Source organism: Engystomops pustulosus, chromosome 1 (genome assembly GCF_040894005.1).
Source record: "Engystomops pustulosus chromosome 1, aEngPut4.maternal, whole genome shotgun sequence".
Taxonomy (NCBI): domain Eukaryota; kingdom Metazoa; phylum Chordata; class Amphibia; order Anura; family Leptodactylidae; genus Engystomops; species Engystomops pustulosus.
In genome coordinates this window covers 169,703,146-169,727,662 of record NC_092411.1, presented here as the reverse complement: position 1 = coordinate 169,727,662, position 24,517 = coordinate 169,703,146, and the positions used below count along the sequence as shown (strand labels likewise).

General features: G+C 41.2%; 1 protein-coding gene across 3 annotated transcripts in view; it reads left to right on the top strand.

Moving 5' to 3' along the window:
• The window catches only part of LONP1 (lon peptidase 1, mitochondrial), a 562,611-nt gene that overhangs the window by 447,763 nt on the left and 90,331 nt on the right, over positions 1-24,517 (top strand). For all 3 annotated transcript variants that reach the window (XM_072113845.1, XM_072113844.1, XM_072113842.1), the window contains exon 14: positions 9,673-9,813. In XM_072113845.1, coding sequence (XP_071969946.1) covers positions 9,673-9,813 — 141 coding nt within the window. The remainder of the gene's footprint in view (positions 1-9,672; positions 9,814-24,517) is intronic.

The following is a 24,517-nucleotide window of genomic DNA, read 5'->3' as shown; positions in this document are numbered from 1 at the left end:
ATGACGCGGCAGAATGGTGACGTGTTCCGGTAGCAACGCATTCATTGGACGCTCATCTGCTTAAGAAACACCACTGTTCAGGAAGACGCCAGCTGATGAAGGCTCAGGCGGAGCTAAAAAAACGCGTTTTCCTTGCGTGTTATACTTGATTTATGATGTCTTGTTAAATAAAAGAAGAATATTTGATTTTCACCTACCTCGAAGTGCCGGGATTTTCCTTGTCTATTTACTATTCTAAACCAATCAGAGCCAGTTGTTTTTCTCCAATGCGCTGTGTCGCAGTTGATTCAAGTAGACCTATCACGATCTCACCATCTGACACACCTCTTACCAACCCACAAATTCTGGGCCAATCAGAGGATAGTATTCTGTCCAATCTTCTGCTCCGCGGCATCTTTTTATAGACCTATCAGAATCTTACCATTTAACACACCCCATCATGCGTGTGAGGTACGATCTTCTTATTCTCCTATTCATTCCTCTAGTGATCATAACCTATCTCTATATACACTCCTACTCATAATACAGTGAGGAGCTTCTACCTTTTATACATCTTCTAATGGGCTATATATACCAGGTTACGGCTCTATCCCTTTCCTCAAACATACGCAAATACGAGATATGCCCCAAACGAATCTAATTTTACTGTTACCAAAAATACATAACATTCTGTATTGCACCCCTACTATTTATCAAAAATGTAAAACATTATGTATTAACAATATATATCGGACATTTATTTCATTCCCAAACTTTTTACATTGTCCCTAACTTAATACTTTTACCCAAGATAAGAAAAGTTTTATCCAATTTGATAGCTGTCACCACAGACCCTGGATAAATAACATTCCTAGGAGTCAAATAAAAAGAATAGAAAAAAATTGTACTAACGAGCAGGATAGAAAAATACAAACCGTAATTATTAAGGCTAGATTTAGAGAAATGGGTTACCCAGATCTATTTATGGCAAAGGAAACAGTGAAGCAAATACCAGATGAAAAAAAGAATAATACCCCATTTATTCCAACGTATTCAAAAGAAGCTTTAAAGGTGAAATCAATTTTATTTAAGCACTGGCATATATTGAAAGGTGATCCAATGATAGGGTAACACCTTATGGAAGAAACACAGATTATTTTTCGTAGAGACCCTGCTCTGAAAGACATGCTGACCAACCGTTATGTATGTAAGGAACAAAACAGATCCCCATAACAACTCTATGGGAAAAAAGTTTATACATTGTGGAAAGTGCAAATCATGTAGGGAAACTAGGCAAAATCGAAAATTACAGGGAAACGTGCGGTGAATGGACATAGAATCACATTAAAGAATAATATGACTTGTGATACTACCAATGTGGTTTATCTAATGCTTTGGGTGTTGTGCTGCACTCTTCACTAAAACAACGGTCCAGGACTGATCCAGAAGTCCCAATGTTAGAATATAGAAAGATAAAAATATGGCTTTCTTATCTGACCGGAGCTCCAGACGTTCTCAGAAGTCTCAGAACTTCTTTTTTCAAATGTTCACAATAATTATTTTTATTCGTCCTCCATTATGCTCACAGCACAAATCCACAGGTTCTCCAGATAAGAATAGCCCACTGTTCAGACCCACGTGGATGCGATTTTCGTTCCTCTTATTGTTACCACCGTTTGCCACAGCAGACCACTAGAAGAAACATGCACTCCAATTGTGTAGAATGTCTTCATAAGAAATAATTTAATAAAATTGAAAGCTACTCACAAACAATGGTAAAAATGTGCATATATACGTAAAAAGGACACCAGCCTCAAAAGACCGCCCGACCCTGGGTTTCACCGACACGGCTTCTTCCGGGTCCTCCGTCTTCCTTTTTTTGTAAAATAAAATCTGGTCCCGAATCAGCCCCCTCAAGTACGCCTTCAGTGTGTCCCATACTTTCCTAACATCCTGCCCCCCCCCCCCAGATTACTATTCAAGAAGGATGTAATTTATTCTTTTACATTTTTATTATCTTTTACCAAGTTGAACCAAAAGGGCTTAACTTTGTAATAGGTGATGCCCATTATGCTGTACCTTTTTATTGTAAACCACACTGGGGAATGGTCTTAGAGACCTCTCGCCCCTATTGCTACCCCCACCACTAACTCACTGCCGAGATCATTTGCCAGCACCGGGTCAATTCGGGAGAGAGAGCTACATGACTTAGCAAGTGTAATCTCTCTCTCCATATATCCTAACTCCGATACCAGTCTCCCGAAAATTGTAGTAGATTGTTTAGCCATTGTTACACCATGCTGACTCATTCTTAATCTGTCCACACCTTCATTTATTACTCGGTTAAAATCCCCCAGCAGGTAAATCGGTTCTCCCTCATACGTCCCCAGTTGGTTTAAAATACTCACCAGGACTTCCACTGGTGCCGCACGCGGTAGGTAAATTTCCACCAATACCATACTTACTACATTCAAAGAGACATGCAAAATAATATATCTGCCTAGCGGGTCAATCCTTATTCCACGTTCTTCAAAGCTAACCCTTTTGCTTATCATAATGCTGACTCCACGAGCATACGATGAAAATGTAGTATGATAATAATGGCTTAACCATGGTTTATACTTCCTGGAAACAAATTACATCTGGCTGATATGAACAACATAAGTCGAAAACAGCTTTCCTCTTTAGTTTATCACCCAGACCCCGGACGTTCCATGATAGCACCTTTATCATACTATACCTTTATGTCTCTCGCCATTTTTGTTTCCCTTATTCTGCGGGGCACCCGGGGATTGTAGATATTTCTCCATCTTACCATCTCTTTTTTTTTCCCCCCTGAGAGGCTCCTAAATCTGAAAGTCTAGCTTTAGTAACACTTTTTTTGTTGCCTCATCCTCCCCATTATAAGTAACCAAGGGAGAAAGAGATTTTTGTGCCCCCCTGAATTCAAAGAAGCGAATGGCTCAATAAACAAATCCCCGTATTAATTAACTGGCAAGCAGTTATTAGCTTAATGTTATATCCGTTAGCTTTAAATAGAGGAAGTTCTAAGCCTAAATCAAAATACTAAATTCGACACTGTTTAGTGAAACATGGCAGATGTGGATTACATATCAATCAAGAGTTTAATATAGATAGACAGTTTCTCATCCCAACAGGACCCCCTTCCCTACCCTTCTCTCCTTCCCTAATTGTGTTTCCCCTTCCCTCCTGTTATATACAGGCAGTCCCCGGGTTACATACAAGATAGGTTCTGTAGGTTTGTTCTTAAGTTGAGTTTGCATGCATGTCGCAACTGTATACTTTATTATTGTAACCCCAGACAATTTTTTTTTTGGTCTCTGTGACAATTGGATTTAAAAAATGTTGGATTGTCATAAGAACCAGGATTAACAATAAATCTTAATTACAGGCACCATTGTTAACTGTTATAGCTGTTTATTGTAGTCTAGGACTGAAGTACAGTAAATTACCAAAATCCAGAGGTCCGTTTGTAACTAGGGGTCATATGTAAGTCAGGTGTTCTTAAGTAGGGGACCGCCTGTATTGGAGATAATTTGCTTTGAAGAACTTAAAGTGGACCCAGGGGGTCAATAATTTGTAACATGTGGAATTACCAGACCAAATAAGGTCTGAGAGAGATTATGTTAATGCTCTTGTTGGCTTTTATTCTCCATCTCCTCCCCCCTTTTTTATTTCTGTACCCCTTCAAAATTCAAAAACTAATAAAAACATTGTGAAACAAAATACTAAATTCACAAAACAGCTAGATTAGATTGAGTCAAAATAGAAAGATATTCAGTTAAATGGCTCTATAAAACAGTAATAGTTCACTGATAACATTCCCGTTTTACATACTTATTTCCCATTAACCACTTGGAATATTCAATGGGGAATAATTTTCCATGCTGAAAAGGAAAAATGGCGCCAGGAGTTTAGAAGTAAATCGCTATCATCCATCGACAAAATCAGCATTAATATCTGAGATTATGACCTAGCGTAGATACAGGCAGTCCCCTGGTTACATACAAGATAGGGTCTGTAGGTTTGTTCTTAAGTTGAATTTGTATGCAAGTCGGAACTGTATATTTTATCATTGTAATCCCAGCCAGAACTTTTTTGGTGTCTGTGACAATTGCATTTTAAAAATGTTGGGTTGTCATAAGAATCAATATTAACACTAAAGCTTCATTACAGACTCCTGTGATAGCTTTTACAGCTGATCATTGTAGCCTAGGACTAAAGTACAATAAATTACCAATATCCAGAGGTCCGTTTGTAACTAGGGGTCGTATGTAAGTCGAGTGTTCTTAAGTAGGGGACCGCCTGTACTTATATTCAAAATTTAAAAGTTCCATAGTACGGATAGCAAACAATTCTCCAGTGGCTCAGATTAGTAACGATTAGCGACAATGACACAGTTAGTATATTCGTACAGGGAGAGCCTTAATTTGTGTTAGTTAACAGAAGAAGGCCAAAAAGTTCGCAATTCAGACAGTCAGCAGTCTTCCAGGACCAAAGTTAGTATTTGCTGTAGAGGTCAGTCTTTCACATAAGTTTGTTAGTACCTGGTAGTTCCGCAGCTCAAATAGCAAACACACTCAGATGGCCCAGATTAGTAAAGCTGACACAGTTAGTATGTCTCAGTTTCATAGTTTAATAGTTTCATAGTTTATATGGTTGAAAAAAGACACTTGTCCATCAAGTTCAACCAAGGAAGGGAAGGGATTGGATGAGGAAGGGATTTACGGGAAACAATTCTATATAACATAACCATCAATGTTATTTAGGTTTAAAAAGGCATCTAGACCCTTCTTGAAGCTCTCCGCTGTCCCTGCTGTGACCATCGCCTGAGGCAGGCTATTCCACAGATTGACCGTTCTCATAGTAAAAAAGCCCTGTCGCCTCCGGTGATTAAACCTTGATTTCTCTAAACGGAGACAGTGCCCCCTCGTCTTTTGATTTTATTTAATCTGAAACAACTTACCACCATATTTTTTGTATGGACCATTCATATATTTAAATAAATTAATCATGTCCCCTCGTAGTCGTCTCTTTTCCAGACTAAATAAATCTAGTTGTTTTAATCTTTCCTCATAAATAAGACCCTCCATACCCCTTATCATTTTTGTGGCTCTACGTTGAACCCTCTCCAGCTCCAGGGCATCCTTTTTATGGACCGGTGCCCAGAACTGGACAGCATATTCCAGGTGAGGCCGAACCAGTGCCTTGTATAGTGGTAATATTACATCCCTATCACGAGAGTCCATACCACTTTTGATACATGACAAGATCCTACTAGCTTTAGAGGCAGCTGCTTGACATTGCATGCTGTTATTCAATTTATGATCTACTAGTACCCCCAGGCCCTTCTCAACAAGGGTCTCTCGCAGATTTACTCCCCCAAGTACATATTTTGCCTTTGGATTATTGGCCCCCAGGTGCATAACCTTACATTTATCCACATTAAACCTCATTTGCCAAGTGGATGACCAAACATTCAGTTTGTCCAAGTCACCCTGCAGCCTGTGAACATCCTCCATAGACTGTATTACGCTACACAGTTTGCAAAAATAGACACAGTGCTATTAATTCCTACCTCTATATCAGGGGTCAGGAACCTTTTTGGCTGAGAGAGCCATGAACCCCACATATTTTTAAAAGTTATTCCGTAAGAGCCGTACAATATGCACATGCCCCCAAGTAGATAGGTAGTCCCAGTGTCACGGGTGCCCCTGCGATCTACGTCTCGGATCGCAGGCACACCCATGCCCCTGTCCGTGGTGGTGCCCCTTTCCGAGCTCACTCACCTCTCCATGTTCCTGCTCCTGTCTGGCCAGCGTTGATTAGCGCAACCCACTTCCCGGGTTCCTATAGAGACCGGTGGCTCCCAGCATTCCCCCCAGATCTTAGTGCTTCTATAAGGAAGCTTTCCACAGTGTTTCCTTCCTAAGTGTTGACCTCCCGTTGTGACCCTGTACCTGTTCCTGATTCTGCTCCTTTGCTGCCAGCCCTGACCTCTTGGTCCATCCCGACCTCGCATCATTGCCGCCTGACTTGACCGCCTGCCTGTTCCTGACCACGAGACCGCCTAGTGATCCTATACCTCGACCTTGGCTTCCACCATGGACAAGTCGCACCTGTGTAACGACCTGCTGCTTTGCTGTGGGCTCTGGTGAAGACTGGTTGCCACTCAGACTCAGACAAAGGATGTAGGCAGCGGTAACATCGCTTCCTGTATCCAGTGATCAGTCTAAGAGGCACAGCAGCCATCACTATTTATTAAAGATCTGCCTGAGAGCCAGATGCAGCCAACAAAAGAGCCACATCTGGCTCCCGAGCCATAGGTTCCCTACCCCTGCTCTATATCATTAATAAATATATTAAATAGTAGTGGGCCAAGCACAGACCCTGGGGTACACCACTCATAACTGGTGACCATTCCGAGTAGGAACCATTGACCACGACTCTCTGGATACGATCCTTTAGCCAGTTTGCAATCCAATTGCAAATGATTTCTGCCAAACCAATAGCCCTAATTTTACCCATCAGGCGTCTATGAGGGACAGTGTCAAATGCCTTTGCAAAGTCCAAGAACACAATATCCACAGCTGCTCCTCCATCCAGGCACCTGCTCACCTCTTCATAGAAGCAGATAAGGTTAGTTTGACAACTTCTATTCTTAGTAAACCCATGCTGGCTGTCACTTATTATACTATTTGATGTCACATACTCCAGTATATAGTCTTTTACTAACCCTTCCAGTATTTTCCCCACAATGGAAGTTAAGCTTACAGGCCTGTAATTGCCTGGCGAAGTTCTAGAGCCCTTTTTATATATTGGCACCACATTTGCCTTGCGCCAGTCACTTGGCACCACACCAGACATTACGGAATCCCTGAAGATTTTATACAGTGGTACAGCAATAACAGAACTGAGTTCTTTAAGAACTCTGGGGTGTAACCCATCTGGTCCAGGAGCTTTGTACACATTGATTTTATTGAGCTTAGATTGGATCATGTCTACATTCAGCCAGTCTAGTATATCACAGGATCCATGACCCGCACTGGCACCCCCCACGTCAGAAGTTCTTTCTTCTATCGTATAAACGGAGCTAAAAAACCTATTAAGTATCTCCGCCTTCTCTTGGTCTCCAGTCACCGATGCCCCATTTTCAGAATAAAGGGGTCCAACCTGTTCTGACCCATTTTTTTTTGCATTGATATACCTAAAAAATTTCTTGGGATTTGTTTTACTGTCTTTAACCACTTGTCTTTCATTTTGTATTTTGGCTGATTTGATTTCTTTTTTACAGATTTTGGTAAGTTTTTTGTAAGTATTGAAAGCCTCAGGTGACCCGTCAGATTTATATTTTTTAAATGCCCTCTTTTTCTCTTTAATTGCCCTTTTAACTGTAGCTGTAAGCCACGCAGGGTGTAATCTAGCCCGTCTATACTTGTTACCTATTGGAATAAATTTAGAAGTATAATGACCCAGGATAGATTTGAATTTCTCCCATTTAACATTAGTATTTTCATTTGACAGAATCTGATCCCAGTCTATATCCTGTATTGCAGCCCTGAATTTCTGGAAATTAGTCCGCTTAAAATTCAAAGTTTTCGATTTTCCCACCTGTTTCTGCTTTTTAAAGTTGTCAATACGTGAAAGTTTCAGCCCCTAGATTGGGGTTAGATAACAACAAGACGACTGTATAGACTTGATGTTAGATGACAATAAGACGATTGTATAGACTTGATGTTAGATGACAATAAGACGACTGTATACTGTAAACTGCAGAGACTATGTCAACTATGACTATGTTGTGCACCATGGACTACAATTAAATTCATTAGCTCCCAATAAAAAAAAAAAAAAATTAAAAAGTCCATTTAAACATAGTGGTGTGGTTGGGTTCCACCTCGGAACCTAACATGTTAACTGTTGCTTTCAATACCATTTCTTATTTTTTTTTGGACATGTCATAGAAAATAAGGTTCGAAAAAGAAGCAGATCCATCAAGTCCTACCTTTAAAGAAAATCCACCATTAATATCAAGCAGGGTTAACCAGGGACTTATTACCATGCAGTTATCTTCTTAAATGTGTTATCCATGGGCTCCTTTCTTCTAAAATAGAAGCCTCTCAGTGATATCTTTAGCCTCTACACTTTGTTACAATGAGCAGAGCTGGTCTCCCCTTTCACTGCATTTCCTGCTGCCGCTAGATAACACAAGCATACCTTAAAAGTTTATCTTAGAAGGAAGAGAGGCTGTGGATAACAAATATAAGAAGATTACCACAGTCATAGAAAATTACCTGGTTTATCCATGCTAGATTTCCTTTAAAGGGGTATTCCCATCTGGGCATTTACATTCAATTTCATTCATAAGCCATATGTAAACATTTCTTCAATTGGATGTTATTAATCCCTAGGCGCACAAGGACGTTATAGTACGTCCCAGCGGCTAAATGCTAAGCGCACTGGGACATGCTATAACGTCCTGTTTCTGGCACCGGCTCACAAATGGAGCCAGCACCAGAAGCAGCAGCTGTCAGCTGTCAATCACAGCTGACACTGAGCTCTAACACCCGTGATCGGAGCAGATTCCAATCACGGATGTTAACCCCTTACAGAGAGAAGCAAAGAGGGGAACAGAGAGGGAAGGGATAGGAAGAAAGGTAGGGGTAGAGACAGGGGGATAGCAGAAGAGATATAGTTTGTACCAACTTTCATCAGCTTCGCAAAGTAATGTTAAGTACAGTACTCAGGGGAGCAACAAGATCAGTCAGTGGGGGATTGTGCAATTAGGAGTTGGGAGTGTGGTTTCAAGGAGTTGTAAAAGTGTTTCAGTTTGTTATATATAAATGATGGGATGCACGTTATAATGGTGCCTGGCAGGAGCATGAGTAGCTGCTGGAAAGCATTGCTCACCATCATGTGAGTGAATCTAAGAGGTTTTATTCTTGTTCTTGACAGGAAAGATCTCTTTGAGACTCCTGGGGGAAAAGAGGGGATGTACATGGTATCAAATCAAGGAGTCATGTGATCTTGCATTCTTCAAGAACGCAAAGGAAAGGGGAACAGAATCCTCAGGAACAGAGGGCCATGATCAGGAAGGTGTGGAAAGTTTCCTGGAGCATAACCCCTGCAACAATCAGACCCAGGCCCTGGATTATTTATGTTAAAAAAAAAGTACTAACGTGAGCGGCTGCAAGATAATACAGGTTGACAGTCAGGCAAACCCATACCTCCTCAATATATTAGTAAAATGAGTACCCCCCCTCTTTACTTTAGCACAGTTCGGAGACGAGGTGAAAATGTCAAAGCACCTGCATACTGTCAACCAAATGCAGGTATATATGGTAATTGGGATGGTTTGTAAAGTCATCTTAACAATGCTAAGCCTGCCGATCTAGGAAAATTATTTTCTATGAGTTCAGGAGTTAGGTAAATCTGGACAGCAGTGGAGAGAAATTGATCATTTAGAAAGGTCTGTAACTCTTAACTCCAAGTAATACCAAAGGGGATGTTAAAGTTACATGAGGGACTCTGTATACAGTTATTAAGACATATATGATACTTCCTTGTATAGACACCTTTTCAGGAGATATAAAAGCATAAAGTAGAAATAGAAAAAGTGTCTGGAGATGCTAATTTTTTTGAGTGAGTAACAAATTTATTTTTTTTTTTTAGCGATATCTAGTACCGCAGGCTCTTGCCACATGTGGTTTGAATGAAGAGAAGACTCGTATAACAACTGATGCACTAACTGTTCTAATTAAACAGTATTGTAGAGAGAGTGGTGTGCGAAACCTGCAGAAGCAAGTGGAAAAGGTGAGTGACTCAAATTAATGATAATGATTTGACCAAAGTGTGTCCCATGGGGCATTGCTAATCTTAAATGTAAGAATTCCTCCTCCAAGTGCTGCTTCCTTTCTCTCACAAGACTAATGTCTTGCTTATCGGTAGGTAAAGGAAAAAAATAAATCTGGTTTATCAGAAGCACACTCAGGGCAGTTTCTAGGTACTTTGTTGTATAGGGCGAATTTTAAAAATTCTCCCTGCCCCGGTCATTAAAATGTATACAATGCACCCCAATTTTGAGTATGAACAGCCTCCCACAAGTTAAAAGAATCAGAGACTGTCCCACCAAGTTACCTAAGACATTGCTCCCTCTATTAGATATACAGTGCCCTGCAAAAGTTTTTGGCCCCTGTGAACTTTTCTACCTTTTGACACATTTCAGGATTCAAACAAGGATATAAAATTATAATTTTTTGGGTGAAAAATCCACAAGTGTGACACAATTGTGAAGTGGAACGAAATTTATTGGATATTTTAAATTTTTGTAAAAAAAATAAGAAACTGAAAAGTTGGAAGTGCAATATTATTTGGCCCCTTTACTTTCAGTGCAGAAAACTCAATCCAGAAGTTCAGTGAGGATCTCTGAATGATCCAATGTGATCAATTGAGAATCCAGTGTGCTCCAGTGAGGATCCAAAGTCCTAAATGGCTGATAATGATAAATATAATCCACTTGTATGTAATCGAGAAGTTTAATCCCCTAATGACCACCGTATCAGGTTTTTACCGTGGCCATTAAGGCATATCATAAGAAGATTGCGGGACATTTAGTCCCACAATTGCCGTTGTCTGGCTGTGTCACCACAGCCCAGACCTGGCACTAGCACCCAAGATTGGAAGAACTCAGATCCCGGGTATTTAACCCCCTACACACCGCAGTTAAGCATGACAGTGGCATGTAAGTGTGTCCCCTGTGGATCAGACCCCCCAGTAAGCTTACCAGGGGATCCTTCCTTCAGCAGCCCCGGGGTTGCGGGCTCCACTTCACGACAGATTTTTCCTCCTGGCAGGACCCGGCTTTAACTAACAAAGCATGTGTCACTTACATTGTACACTCCAATACAATTGTATTGCAGTGTAAGGACTTGAACAAGCGATTGGCGAAAAATGTGATTTTCTCCAAAACTGTTTTTGCTCAGTAAAATTGAGCAAAGAAAGAAAAACTGTATAAATGAGTTATCACCATAATCGCATATAACATATTATTTTTATGTTATGGTGAGTGGAGGGGAAAAAAAAAAGCTAAAAATCCAGAATAAAAATTGATGATTTTGTTTGTGTCCCCCTTGAAATAGTTGCTAAAATCTCATGAATAAGTTATAGACCCCCAAAATGAATTATCTATACATTGTATCTCTATGACGCATCACATCAGTGGGTAGTCAGATTCTTTAAGGCAGTTTCCAGGCTTACACCAGTTAAGAAATCTATAGTTCCTCCCTGGGGTCTATCGATTGTTCTAGGAGCTTTTAATCACCATACCTTTGAGCCTATAGAGGAAATCTATATCAGAACTCTAACACTTAAGTTGATCCTGTTAGTAGCTATAACATTGGCTAGGCGTATTGGAGAATTATCAGCTCTGTCTTTTAAGGCCCTTTACATAAAGGTCCTGGAAGATAGGGTTGTTCTACTTACTGATCCGTCATTTGTACCAAAAGTAGTATCCAAATTCCATAGCTCCTCCTGCACAAATCCTGTATCTGACAGGGAAATGGAGTTCCACTGCATAGATGTTGGACGAGCTCTTTTAGAAAGGACCTTTTCCTGGAGAAAAGCGGATAGTCTTTTCAAATATATGGTGGTATAGATAAAGGTAAAAAGGCATCGCCTATCACAATAACTAGGTGGTTCAAGCTAGCAATTTCCTCTGCCTATTCTGCCGCAGAAATGCCCAGTCCTGGAGGATTGAGGGCCCTCTCCACTAGAGCAGATTCTACATCCTGGGCTGAGTTTCGGGAAGTCTCTATAGACTAAATTTGTCATGCAGCCACATGGTAATCCCCTCATACCTTCTTTAAGGATTACCGCTGTGACTAGAGCTCAAGTGCTCTCTTTCAGACTCGGAGTCCTTTCCTGTTGTCCCCCGCCCCCCTCAAAGTGGTGTCCTTCTATTTTTTTCATTTATTTTTTTAATAAAGCTCCTTTATTGAATTATAACAATACCAAATATTTACATAAACACATTCCAAGAGATATTTTCAGATACAATACTTCATATCACAGATTCAATACACTCCATGGTAATCTATATACATTTTCCCTCCAACCATGATATGATAGATCTCTTATCATCTTGATAAGCTGGCTACCCAAACAAAGGGAGAAAAAAAAAATTCCTGACCACATATTCCAGCATTTTGTTCTCTTAGTCCCCAGTGATTTTTTTTTAAACCCAGATACCTTCATATTTTTTAATTTGGCATGAAAGGTTATACCAATTCTCACTTTTTGGGTAATCCTTGGAGCCCCATTTCCGAGCTATACATACTAATGCCACATTCATTAGTTTAATGATCAAATTTCCGTGTTGTTTCTTTGCCATCGGTTCCAAATCAATATCAATGGTTGCTGAGATCTTCCTAAAAATCTCTTCTCAGAACGTCCTGATACCTGGGCATAGCCAAGTAGATGAATAAAGTCTGCCTCTGCTGATTGACATTTCCAGCAATTCGAATTCTCCCTAATGTAACACCCATGGGGTATAGTATAATTGGTGCAAAAAAAAAAAAAACTGAATCAACTTCTGGTTCCAATTACTAGATCCTTTCTTAGTGTTCCTGTGTATTTCACTCCATTCATTCTCATTCATCTTCCCAATAACTTTTTCCCATTTATTTCGTGATTTGTGTTTCATATTTGCTGAATATTTCTTAAATACTTATATATTTTAGATATAATTTTATTACAATTACTTGTGTTTCGAATAAGATCCAGACACCTATTTAAACCAATTTAGTTTGCTGTGTCTTATAATTTATTATATGTGCTAGTTGATTATAACGCAACCAATCCCCCTTCTTTCACTCCATAATTCGAACACAGTGCAGAGAAGGACATAATTTGACATCATTATTTGAGAGAAATGTCTAATACCTAATCTCCACAAAAAAAGCTCTATCTCGGATTTTTCATTGTGTCCCTTAGAAGCAGATTAACCCCTTCACGCTCCGTGGCGGATATATCCGCCACGTAGCTATGAAAAGGGCTCACGGCTAAGCCGTCTTCATACAGAGATGGACTTTGCTGCATATCGCAGCAAAGACCCATAGCTAACACCCGCAGTTGATACTTGCACCGATCGCGGGTGTTAACCTTTTCTATGCCGCAAAGTTGCCGGCGGCACTGAAAGCATGGGCGCTGACATCTTACCTCCGATCGCTGCTCCCCCGAACACAGCCTGTGGCTCATTGTAATGTATTGTGTGCAGAAATGCCATATACTGCAATACAGGCGGTCCCCTACTTAAGGACACCCGACTTACAGACGACTCATAGTTACAGACGGACCCCTCTGCCCACTGTGACCTCTGGTGAAGCTCTCTGGATGCTTTACTATAGTCCCAGAGTGCAATGATCAGCTGTAAGGTGTCTGTAATGAAGCTTTATTGATAATCCTTGGTCCAATTACAGCAAAAATTTTGAAACTCCAATTGTCACTGGGACAAAAGAAAAAAATTTGTCTAGAACTTCAATGATAAAATATACAGTTTCGACTTACATACAAATTCAACTTAAGAACAAACCTCCGGACCCTATCTTGTACGTAACCCGGGGACTGCCTGTACAGTTGTATTGCAGTATATGGTAGGAATGATCGGACCATCTAGGGTTAATGTACACTAGATGGTCTAAGAAATAGTGAAAAAAAAAAGTTTAAAAAATGTAAAAAAATAACAAAATATTAAAAGTTCAAATCACCCCCTTTCCTATATACAATATAATAAACAGTAAAAAACACATTAGGTATCGCCGCGTCCCAAAATGCCTGATCTATCAATATATAAAAAACAGTTATAACCGGCGGTGACCTCCGAGTCAGGAAATGGCGCCCAAATGTCCAAAACACGACTTTTACACCTTTTTACATGACATAAAAAATGTAATAAAAAATTATCAAAATGTCGAACAGTCCTCAAAATGGTAGCAATGAAAATGTCAGCTCATTTTGCAAAAAATGACATATCACACAGCTCCATACACCAAAGTATGAAAAAGTTATTAGCGTCAGAAGATGGCAAAACATTTTTTTTTTCTTTTTTGTACACATTCGTTTAATTTTTGAAAATGTATTAAAACACAATAAAACCTGTATAAATTTGGTATCACCGCGATTGTACCGAACCAAAGCATAAAGTAGAGATCACGGGAAAGTAACACAAAATAAGCCCTCACACAGCTCTGTACACGGAAAAATGAAAAAGTTATGGATTTTTGAAGATGGAGAGTGAAAAATGAGCAAAATGAGCATGTGCATAAGCTGACACTGCTAATACCCTGCAATACATGAGTATTGCAGAATATTACCAGGAACAAGCAATCAGATGACTGCTTGTTCATGTCCCATGGTGGAAATAGTCAAAAAGTAAAAAAAAAAGTTTTTCAATAAAAAATAACTTTATAAATCACTAAAAATGCCCATAAGCCCCAAAACATATAAAGAGACATATAACGCTCAAAAAAGTCTAAATCATAACACAAACCCCACATATATAGTAACACCGCGTCTGTAACAATCCGTAGAATAAAATTAAATAAGTATTGAACCTGTACGATGAACGCTGTAAAAAAAAAAACCTGCCAAAAATTATGATTTTTACCTATGGAATCCCTCAAAAAATGCAATAAAATGTGATCAACAAAACATATGTACTCCAGAATGATACTGGTGCAAAGTACAACATGTCCCACAAAAAACAAGCCATCAACCAGCTCAGTAGCCAAAAAAGTAAAAATGTTATGCCACTTGGAAGACGGCGGTGCAAAAATGATAGATTTCCCCCCACATTATTTGGTAAATTTAGTAAAACATAAGAAAAAATATTCATGTCTGGTATCTCCGTAATTGTATCGACCCATAGAATAAAGATTCCATGATTAGTAGGCTATACAGTGAACACGAAAAAAAAGTAAAAAATCCAGTACAGAATTGATGCTTTTCTACTCGTGACCTCAAAAAAAAGTTCCTAAATTTTCAACAATAGGGGATACCATCCCCAAAATGGTAACAATGGAAAAAGCATCTCATCCCGCAAAAAAAATGCCGTCACATGGCCCCAGTGACAAAAAAGCGAAAATGTTATAGTCTACAAAAAGGGCCAATGAGGAAACTAAAATCCTGACAGCTGCAGTACCCTCCTTCCTTTCTGTGCCTCGCCCATAAAACAAGTAACGGCCACATGTCGGGGGTCTCTGAATTTCATCTCCATTTTCATATAATTACTATGAAGATCTGAAGCTCTCTTTTTGGGGTGTATAGGGAAGAGAATTTTTGGCTTAGAAATTTAATCAGGGGCTGAATCTTATACCGTCTGTCAAAACTGGGGTCATTTGGGGGGGGGGGGGGGGCTTTGGGAATTGACAGCAAAATGCTGGGCATATAATCTGGTTTGCTTAAGAATCAAGTCCAGCAGGTCATCTGTAAAAAATAATTTGAAATGGCCAATTTCAGATAACCCTGCTGTTTGTACTTTGGCTCCTGGAACAGCGGTGAAGTCAAGTACTTGAGGGACATAAGAGGCTGTAAGAAAGGAGGTGGAGATAAAACTGAATTTATAGGCCCTTCTAACCATGTGAGGAGGTTCTTTACTATCAGATAAGGAAGAAGAGGACAGAACAAATTCTGAGCCTCCCTCACTCACTGATTCTGTGTCCAAGGCTAACATAGCATACACCTTTTCAGCACTAAGTACCAAATAAATAAAAACAAGAGGCAAGGACAAGGCTTCAATGCAACAACATAAAAGGGAAAATCTTTATTTAGTAAACAACAATGGGAATGCATAAAATAGACTGAGAAGCATCTCAGAAAAGATACAAAAAAGCACGCCAGGTAATATGTCCTAAAATACATGGACAAATGTAAAATGTACAATATAAGGGACCCAAACATGTAATGAACAGTAATGAACGACAATGGGTGTAAAGTAATAATGAGGTAGAGCCCTTATATAGCTAGCAGGTATACTGTAATAATAACAGAGGTCACAGACGCCAAATGATAAACATGGATAAACACATACAAATAGTGCAAAATGAGTGGAAGCTAGTGTGACCAAGAGGAGGACATGATATTACCTGGCGTGCACCCCGACGCGCGTTTCAATCGCAGCAGGTCTTTGTCAAGGGATTTTCAGCACTGTATGTTCTTTGTGTCATTTTGTCTAATGCACTTTATTTGAAACTGTAACAATGTGTAATGTACTTTACTTGCAAATGTAACAATTGTACACACTGACAGCTGAAGTGACACTGACTGACACTGGACTCTCGCTGACACTGACTGATGTGAACTGACACTGACTTTTTTTTTTTTTACAAAAAAAAAGGAACTGAAATCTCCCTGACGGACGGACGCTTACTGACTCTGACGGACGATATATATATATATATATATATATATATATCTATATATATTATATATATGTACACTCACCGGCCACTTTATTAGGTACACCATGCTAGTAACGGGTTGGACCCCCTTTTGCCTTCAGAACTGCCTCAATTCTTCGTGGCATAGATTCAACAAGGTGCTGGAAGCATTCCTCAGAGATTTTGGTCCATATTGACATGATGGCATCACACAGTTGCCGCAGATTTGTCGGCTGCACATCCATGATGCGAATCTCCCGTTCCACCACATCCCAAAGATGCTCTATTGGATTGAGATCTGGTGACTGTGGAGGCCATTTGAGTACAGTGAATTCATTGTCATGTTCAAGAAACCAGTCTGAGATGATTCCAGCTTTATGACATGGCGCATTATCCTGCTGAAAGTAGCCATCAGATGTTGGATACATTGTGGTCATAAAGGGATGGACATGGTCAGCAACAATACTCAGGTAGGCTGTGGCGTTGCAACGATGCTCAATTGGTACCAAGGGGCCCAAAGAGTGCCAAGAAAATATTCCTCACACCATGACACCACCACCAGCCTGAACCGTTGATACAAGGCAGGATGGATCCATGCTTTCATGTTGTTGATGCCGAATTCTGACCCTACCATCCGAATGTCGCAGCAGAAATCGAGACTCATCAGACCAGGCAACGTTTTTCTAATCTTCTACTGTCCAATTTTGATGAGCTTGTGCAAATTGTAGCCTCAGTTTCCTGTTCTTAGCTGAAAGGAGTGGCACCCGGTGTGGTCTTCTGCTTCTGTAGCCCATCTGCCTCAAAGTCGACGTACTGTGCTTTCAGAGATGCTCTTCTGCCTACCTTGGTTGTAACGGGTGGCGATTTGAGTCACTGTTGCCTTTCTATCAGCTCGAACCAGTCTGCCCATTCTCCTCTGACCTCTGGCATCAACAAGGCATTTCCGCCCACAGAACTGCCGATCACTAGATGTTTTTTCTTTTTCGGACCATTCTCTGTAAACCCTAGAGATGGTTGTGCGTGAAAATCCCAGTAGATCAGCAGTTTCTGAAATACTCAGACCAGCCCTTCTGGCACCAACAACCATGCCACGTTCAAAGGCACTCAAATCACCTTTCTTCCCCATACTGATGCTCGGTTTGAACTGCAGGAGATTGTCTTGACCATGTCTACATGCCTAAATGCCCTGAGTTGCCGCCATGTGATTGGCTGATTAGAAATTAAGTGTTAACGAGCAGTTGGACAGGTGTACCTAATAAAGTGGCCGGTGAGTGTATATATATATATATATATATATATATATATATATATATATATATATATATATATATATATATATATATATATATATATATATATACAAATATATATTGTGGGAGATTTGGCCCAGTAGAGACCGTGGTAGCGGGGTGCTGTGATGCAGTTCACGACAGTGACACCAAAGTACAGTCCAAAACAGGTCTCGCCTGCGTTTATTTCAGCAGGAACAAAATAAAACAGCCTTCACATTCAGGCATAAAAAACAAAATAATATCCTACCCATCAGGGTGCTAACTAAACAATGGTTCTCTGACTCACCACTAACAAAACACTTTTGCTGTTTCAGGCACAGAGGTCAAGGCTGCGTGCTCTCCAGCCTCCTTCCAGAGAGACAACACTTTCAGCTCTGCTGAGCGGCTTTATGTGGGCTGATTGGGCTGTTCCCACCACCTGTGTCCAAGGTGCTGGACAACACAACCTCAGCACTCAGGCCTCGCGTAATAGCAAAACCTAGGGGAAACATACCGCCCATCCACAGTTAACCCCTTCAGTGTCTCACATACCCTCCCCCTCTGTTTGACCCTGTTGGGGCGAACACTTTTGGCCATCAGACAGTGGGTACGAGACAGGGCATCGGCATTCCCATGCAGCTTTCCTGCTCGATGTTCCACCGTGAATTTGAAATTCTGCAACATTAGGAACCACCTTGTGACCCTGGCGTTCCTCGCTTTAGCCTGACTCATCCAGGTGAGGGGAGAGTGATCGGTCACTAGTGTAAACTGTCGCCCTACCAAGTAATACCTCAGGGATTCCAGAGCCCATTTTATCGCCAAGCACGCCCTCTCAACTATGCTATAGTTCTTTTCAGGAGGTGTGAGCTTGCGGCTCAGGAATGTCACAGGATGTTCCTCACCCTCCACTACTTGGGACAGGACAGCCCCTAAGCCTATGTCAGAAGCGTCAGTCTGCACAATAAAGGTCTTGGTGAAGTTAGGGGTGATCAGTACCGGTCCCTCGCACAAAACCGTCTTAAGTCGCTGAAACGCCCCCTTAGCCTCTTCACTCCACTTTACCATCACCGCCCTGCTACCCTTGGTCAGGTCAGTCAGGGGTGCCGCTATGGTAGCAAAATCGGGGATAAATCGGCGATAATAGCCCACTATGCCTAGGAAAGCCCTCACTTGCTTCTTGCTCATAGGTCGTGGCTACTGCTGGATCGCCTCCACTTATTTACTTGGGGTTTCATGACACCTCGCCCAATACGGTACCCCAGGTAACGGGCCTCTTCCAGACCCAGTGCACATTTTTGGGGGTTCGCTGTCAACCCTGCTGCCCTCAGGGAGTCTACCACTGCTTGCACCTTGGCCAGGTGACTCTCCCAATCGGTACTATAAATTATGATGTCATCCAGGTAGGCCGAGGCATATCTCCGGTGAGGTTTTAGCACGAGATCCATTAACCTCTGGAATGTGGCGGGAGCCCCATGTAGCCCAAAGGGGAGTACCACGTACTGAAAAAGCCCATCAGGAGTAACAAAAGCGGTCTTCTCTTTGGCCCTGTCAGTAAGGGGTACCTGCCAATACCCTTTCGTCAGGTCAAGGGTGGAGAAGAACCTAGCCTGTCCAAGTCGTTCTATCAACTCGTCAACCCTGGGCATGGGATAAGAATCAAATTTGGACACCTCGTTCAACTTCCTAAAGTCCGTAGGGAACCATCAGGTTTGGGAATCAACACAACAGGACTCGACCAGTCACTTTTAGACTCCTCGATAACCCCCAGGTCTAACATCTGCTTGACTTCTTCGGATATGGCAAGCCAGCGCGCTTGAGGGACCCGGTAGGGTTTTTGGTGTACCCGGATGTGGGGTTCGGTTATGATGTCATGCTTCATCATGATGACTGAAGTACGACCCGGTAACTTAGAGAACACATCCACGTTTCGGAGCACAAACTCCTTCGCTTCCTGAATCTGGGCCCTGGAGAGGGACTCCGAGATCCGTACTTCAGGCACCTTGGCATCGGGAACACCTACCTCCGGTGTCCCCTTCTTGGGGACAGACGCTTTTTCTACTCCCACGGCCATCAGGGACTCTCTTTCCCTCCATGGCTTTAGGAGGTTCACGTGGTATATCTGTGCGGGCTTCCTCCTCCCCGGCTGAGATACCTTGTAGTTTACCTCCCCCACTTTCTCCATGACCTCATATGGTCCTTGCCATTTTGCCAAGAACTTGCTCTCAATGGTGGGCACCAGAACTAACACTGACTTTTACATTTTTTTTTATATATATATATTTACATTTTTTTTTTACAAAGAACAAAGAAACTGAAGGCTCCCTTAGATTAGGAGTTATCAGGAATGATGAGAGAGACACAGTGACTGACTCTGACGGACGGTCACTAGAACTGACTCTTTTTTTTTTTTTTTTTTAGTTTTTTTTTGACAAAAAAAAGAAACTGGGAACTCCCTTGTAGTGTGGGAGTTATGGGGGATGATCAACGAGGAGCAGCTGTGATCAAACGGTAAAAAATGGAGGCTTTTGACTCTGAGGGGACAGCAGAAGGACACAGGCTCCGTTCACTTCACAATGCTGAATGAGGAGAATGGAACTCCTCTGCCCTCCTCTTGACACATGATTGCTGTCTGATTGGCCATTCTGTACAGATCGGCCAATCAGAGCGATCGCTGGCATGGGACCGCTGTGATAGGTCCCTTGCTGGTTACTAAGTTACCGGACCCGGTGCCGAGATCACGACTTTGTGTCACTGTCACCCGTGACAGTGACACTTTAAAGTTCTGACGTAACTCTGTCTAGGTGCGGGAAAGACCCGCATTCTATGATGTAGAGTCACGTCAAGGTGTGTGAAGGGGTTAAACTGGTGACTAAACTTGAACTAAACTTATGTACATAACTCCACTTGAACAACTTTTTGGAAAAAAGATATGGTTTTCACTCTGGATAACAAGAGGGCGGAATCCCTTTAATACTTCGCTTTGAACGCCTCAGCACTTGTTGTTCTGCTCGTGCAACTATAACACTGTCTCTAGTGTCAGTGGATACATGCAAAGGACAGTCTCTATTGTCTGTTGGTGCTGAAACTGGAGTAGTAGCTGCAGTGGCTCTGAGGGGTGTGGAGGGGTTCGGATCTTTTGCAGATTTTGTTGACTATCTTAACAACAACCCCATGAATTTAGAGTTCACTTCCATGTTTGGAGGGGATTCAATCCCATTCTTGGACGTCACTTTGATAGGAGAAGGCAATAGGGTTAGAAGTATCCCATACAGAAAATAAATGGCAAGGAACACCACTTTGTTGGCATCTTCTTGCCCCCTCCCCCCCCCCCCTCCACGTAGTTAGAAACATACCATATGGGGAATTAATAAGACTTAGAAGGAATTGTTCCGATGATGGCGATTATGACAAAGAGAAAACTAGCCTTAAAGCCAGACTCTACCAGAGGGGATACTACAAATCCAATGTAGAAAAAGCAGATGATAGGACTAAAAACATGAAACAAGTAGATCTGTTATTGGATAGGAATCATGATAAACAAATGATTAGAGACAGGAGAAGAGAGGGTGACACCACAATACAGAAGCCTAAAGCTCCTATAGTGTTTTCTACAGCCTATATTACTAGAATAGTTCAAAAATTCACTCCAATTTTAGTATAGGATCCAAGTTTGTGTACAGTGTTGGATGATGGCATCAGATGCGTGGCCAGGAGAGCTCCCACCTTAGGTGGTGTTCCAGGTAACAATGGAATTTTAATTCCATTGTTACCTGGCTCAACACTAAAGGTTGTTTCAGATGTGGTCATACACAGTGTAAGGAATGCTCGTTTTTAGCAGTTGACACAAATATAACATCTTGTACTACTGATAAGAATTACCCTATTCAATCATATCTTAACTGAAATACCTGTAATGCAATCTATTCAATCAAATGCAAAGAGTGCAATATACAATACATAGGACATACTACAGGTCCCCTTAAAGTGAGGATACGACGCCATTTGTCGGATGTCACTAATGAGGCAGTTGGTATATCGGCAGCCTCCAAACACTTTAGAGAGGTACACAATAGATCCACTTGCCACTTTGTATGGACCGGTTTTGAAAAAGTCTCACATCCAGTAAGAGGGGGCAATATCAAGAGGAAATTACTAAATAGAGAGAGCTATTGGAATTTCGTGATGGAGAGCAGAGTACCACAGGGCATGAATAAAAGGCAAGACATCATATTAACATATTGATGTATTGGCTCATATATCTTTTATACGTATACATTATGCTTATAGCAACCTTATCCAACATATCCTTTCTCAATACTGTAATATATCTCTCATCTTGACTTTGCTCTCCCTTTTTCACCTCTTCTCCCTCCTCCCTGTTTATTCTCTGCATTTTCCTTCTGTGTCCTCCTCTCCCATTCGGAGTCACACGCTGTTTCACATTTTGAGTGTATAAAAAAAAAAATTATAAGAATTTCAGGACATTTATTTTGAGTGTAAAAAATTATAAGAATCTTAGGACATTTATTTATTCATATCTTCAGGTTGAAACCGAGTGACAGTAGTTATATTGTATAATGTCCACTCTGTGAAGTATGTGTGTTCCAATATTTTTGCAACAAGTATATTTGTAACTTATAACTTGTTCCGAAAGTACACCATCTTTTTTATAACTAATGCATTTGCTGTAAATGTCAACAGTAATGTGTATTTTTATACATGTAACGATATTTTAAGGATTGTTTGTTAATAATCTCGGCTTACCACAATAACGTGGTTCCGAGCCGCGCTCCCGATCAAGTGACGATAGGGGGAGTCTCTGGTCATGTGTTGTCGGAGGTGCGGCCCGGCCCATGTGACGTGGGGTGAATGAGGGAGTTTCCTCCCCCAGCTGTGAAGGTTAAAAGGCGAGTGCGTTGTTAGGTCAGGTAGGTTATGATTAAGACGGATCCCGTCGAAACGCGTTAACCATCCGTTGTCCTCGTGTATGTTACATTTTATTCAATAAAGGAAGCAACATTGGGCACTAGTACTCCTGTGACGTCTCTCGTGTTGTGCCGGTTCGACTACTTTCTCAGTAGCTGCAGTCTGTACAAGTAGAAAGTAACCAGGAACAAAAAGTTGTGAGATTATGAGGAATCCATCAGAAATGGTTGATTGACCTTTTGGTTCACTTATAGGTGCATAATTAGGTGTAAGGCAATGGCTGATTTGGCAGCTCTTCTTTAGTGCAAATTTTCAAGTGATTGCGATGAACAACCAGTGAAACTGTTCCTGATTTTTGGAGTTCATAGACATCTGATTCAGGGAAATGAATGGTGTATGGTTCAGTTTCCCAGAGTGGATCTAGTTTTCCTGAACGGTGAAAATTCTTTAACTATACTTTATCTCCAACTTGTAATGGCTGTGCATGAGCTTGCGAGTTATATTCTTCTTGTTGTCATCTTCGAACTTCTTCCATGCGATAATCCATAATTTCTTTTGCCTCAAGCATTCTATGCTGGTGTTCAGCAACCCAATCAGTTTTTGGCAAAGGGTTTATGGAGTCGGGTACTTGGATTCCTAGTGTACAGTCTTTTGGTAGTTGACCTTCTCTTCCAAACATAAGATAGAAAGGTGAGTAACCTGTAGAACAATGGGTGGTGTAGATTTCCACTAGTTTCCACTAGTGTAGATTTCCACTAGTTCATCAAGTAATTCAGGCCATTCTGCTTCTTTGGCAACTGAAGCAGTTCGTAACATATTGATAAAGGTTTGGTTTACCTTTTCACAAAGGCCATTTGCTTGGCGATGGTAAGCTGTGGTTCGAAGCTTTTTGCACTTGTGGAATTGTCAACGTTCATGCAATAATTGAGATTCGAAGGCTGGTCCACAATCTGTGATGACAGCTTCTGGAAATCCATAGTGTTTCACATACGTATGGTAGAACGTTATGACGGTCGTATGTGCAGTGAGGTCTTTAACAGGAACAACTGCAACCCACTTGGAATAGTGGTCCACCATATGGTAAGGGGATGAGCATAACCTGAACGAGATGGAGCAAGTTTCACATGGTCCAAACCTACCAGCTTGTTTGGCTTGTAAGAATGGATAGGATGTAATGGTGGACTAAAGATCAAGCCATCCAAGCTTCTTTCCTGCTTTGGTGAGATTGCAAGCTGGACATTCACTGCACCAATTTCGATATCTCCTCGCATTACAATCCAATAGAAGCGTCGACGGATGGTAGCTTCTTTTTTGTGCACACCAAAGTGTCAGGATTGATCATGGGAGGCATCAAGGATGATCTTGGCATCTAGCCTTGGAATGAGGATTTGATTTAATCTGAGACAGGGTCCAGGCTATTTTACAGGATTAACCCTTTCTGGAGGAAAAGGCTTTGCGTTGTCTCCACAGACGTTTACGTTCAACATCAGGAGGCAACCTGTGAAGTCAAACTGGGATTCTTACAGAAGTCTTAATCTGTCTCTGTCTACATCTGTCTCTGCGGTAGCGGAGATGGTATTGTGCTGAGCAACCCTATTATAGAATGGAGGCATTTCCACTTCTTCCCAGGTGGCAGCTTGGTGAGGTTCTCCAACTGGCAGATGGGACAATGCGTCTGCATTGACATTGGTTATTCCACTTCTGTATTTTATGGTAAAGCAGATGTTTGCATGTCTTGAAACCCATCTTTGTTCCAAGGCACCTAGTTTTGCAGTATTAAGATGTGCTAGAGGATTATTGTCTTTATACACAGTGAATGGAGTTGCTGCCAAGTAATCTTTAGATTTCTCTGTCACAGCCCACACTAGAGCGAAGAGCTCTAACTTG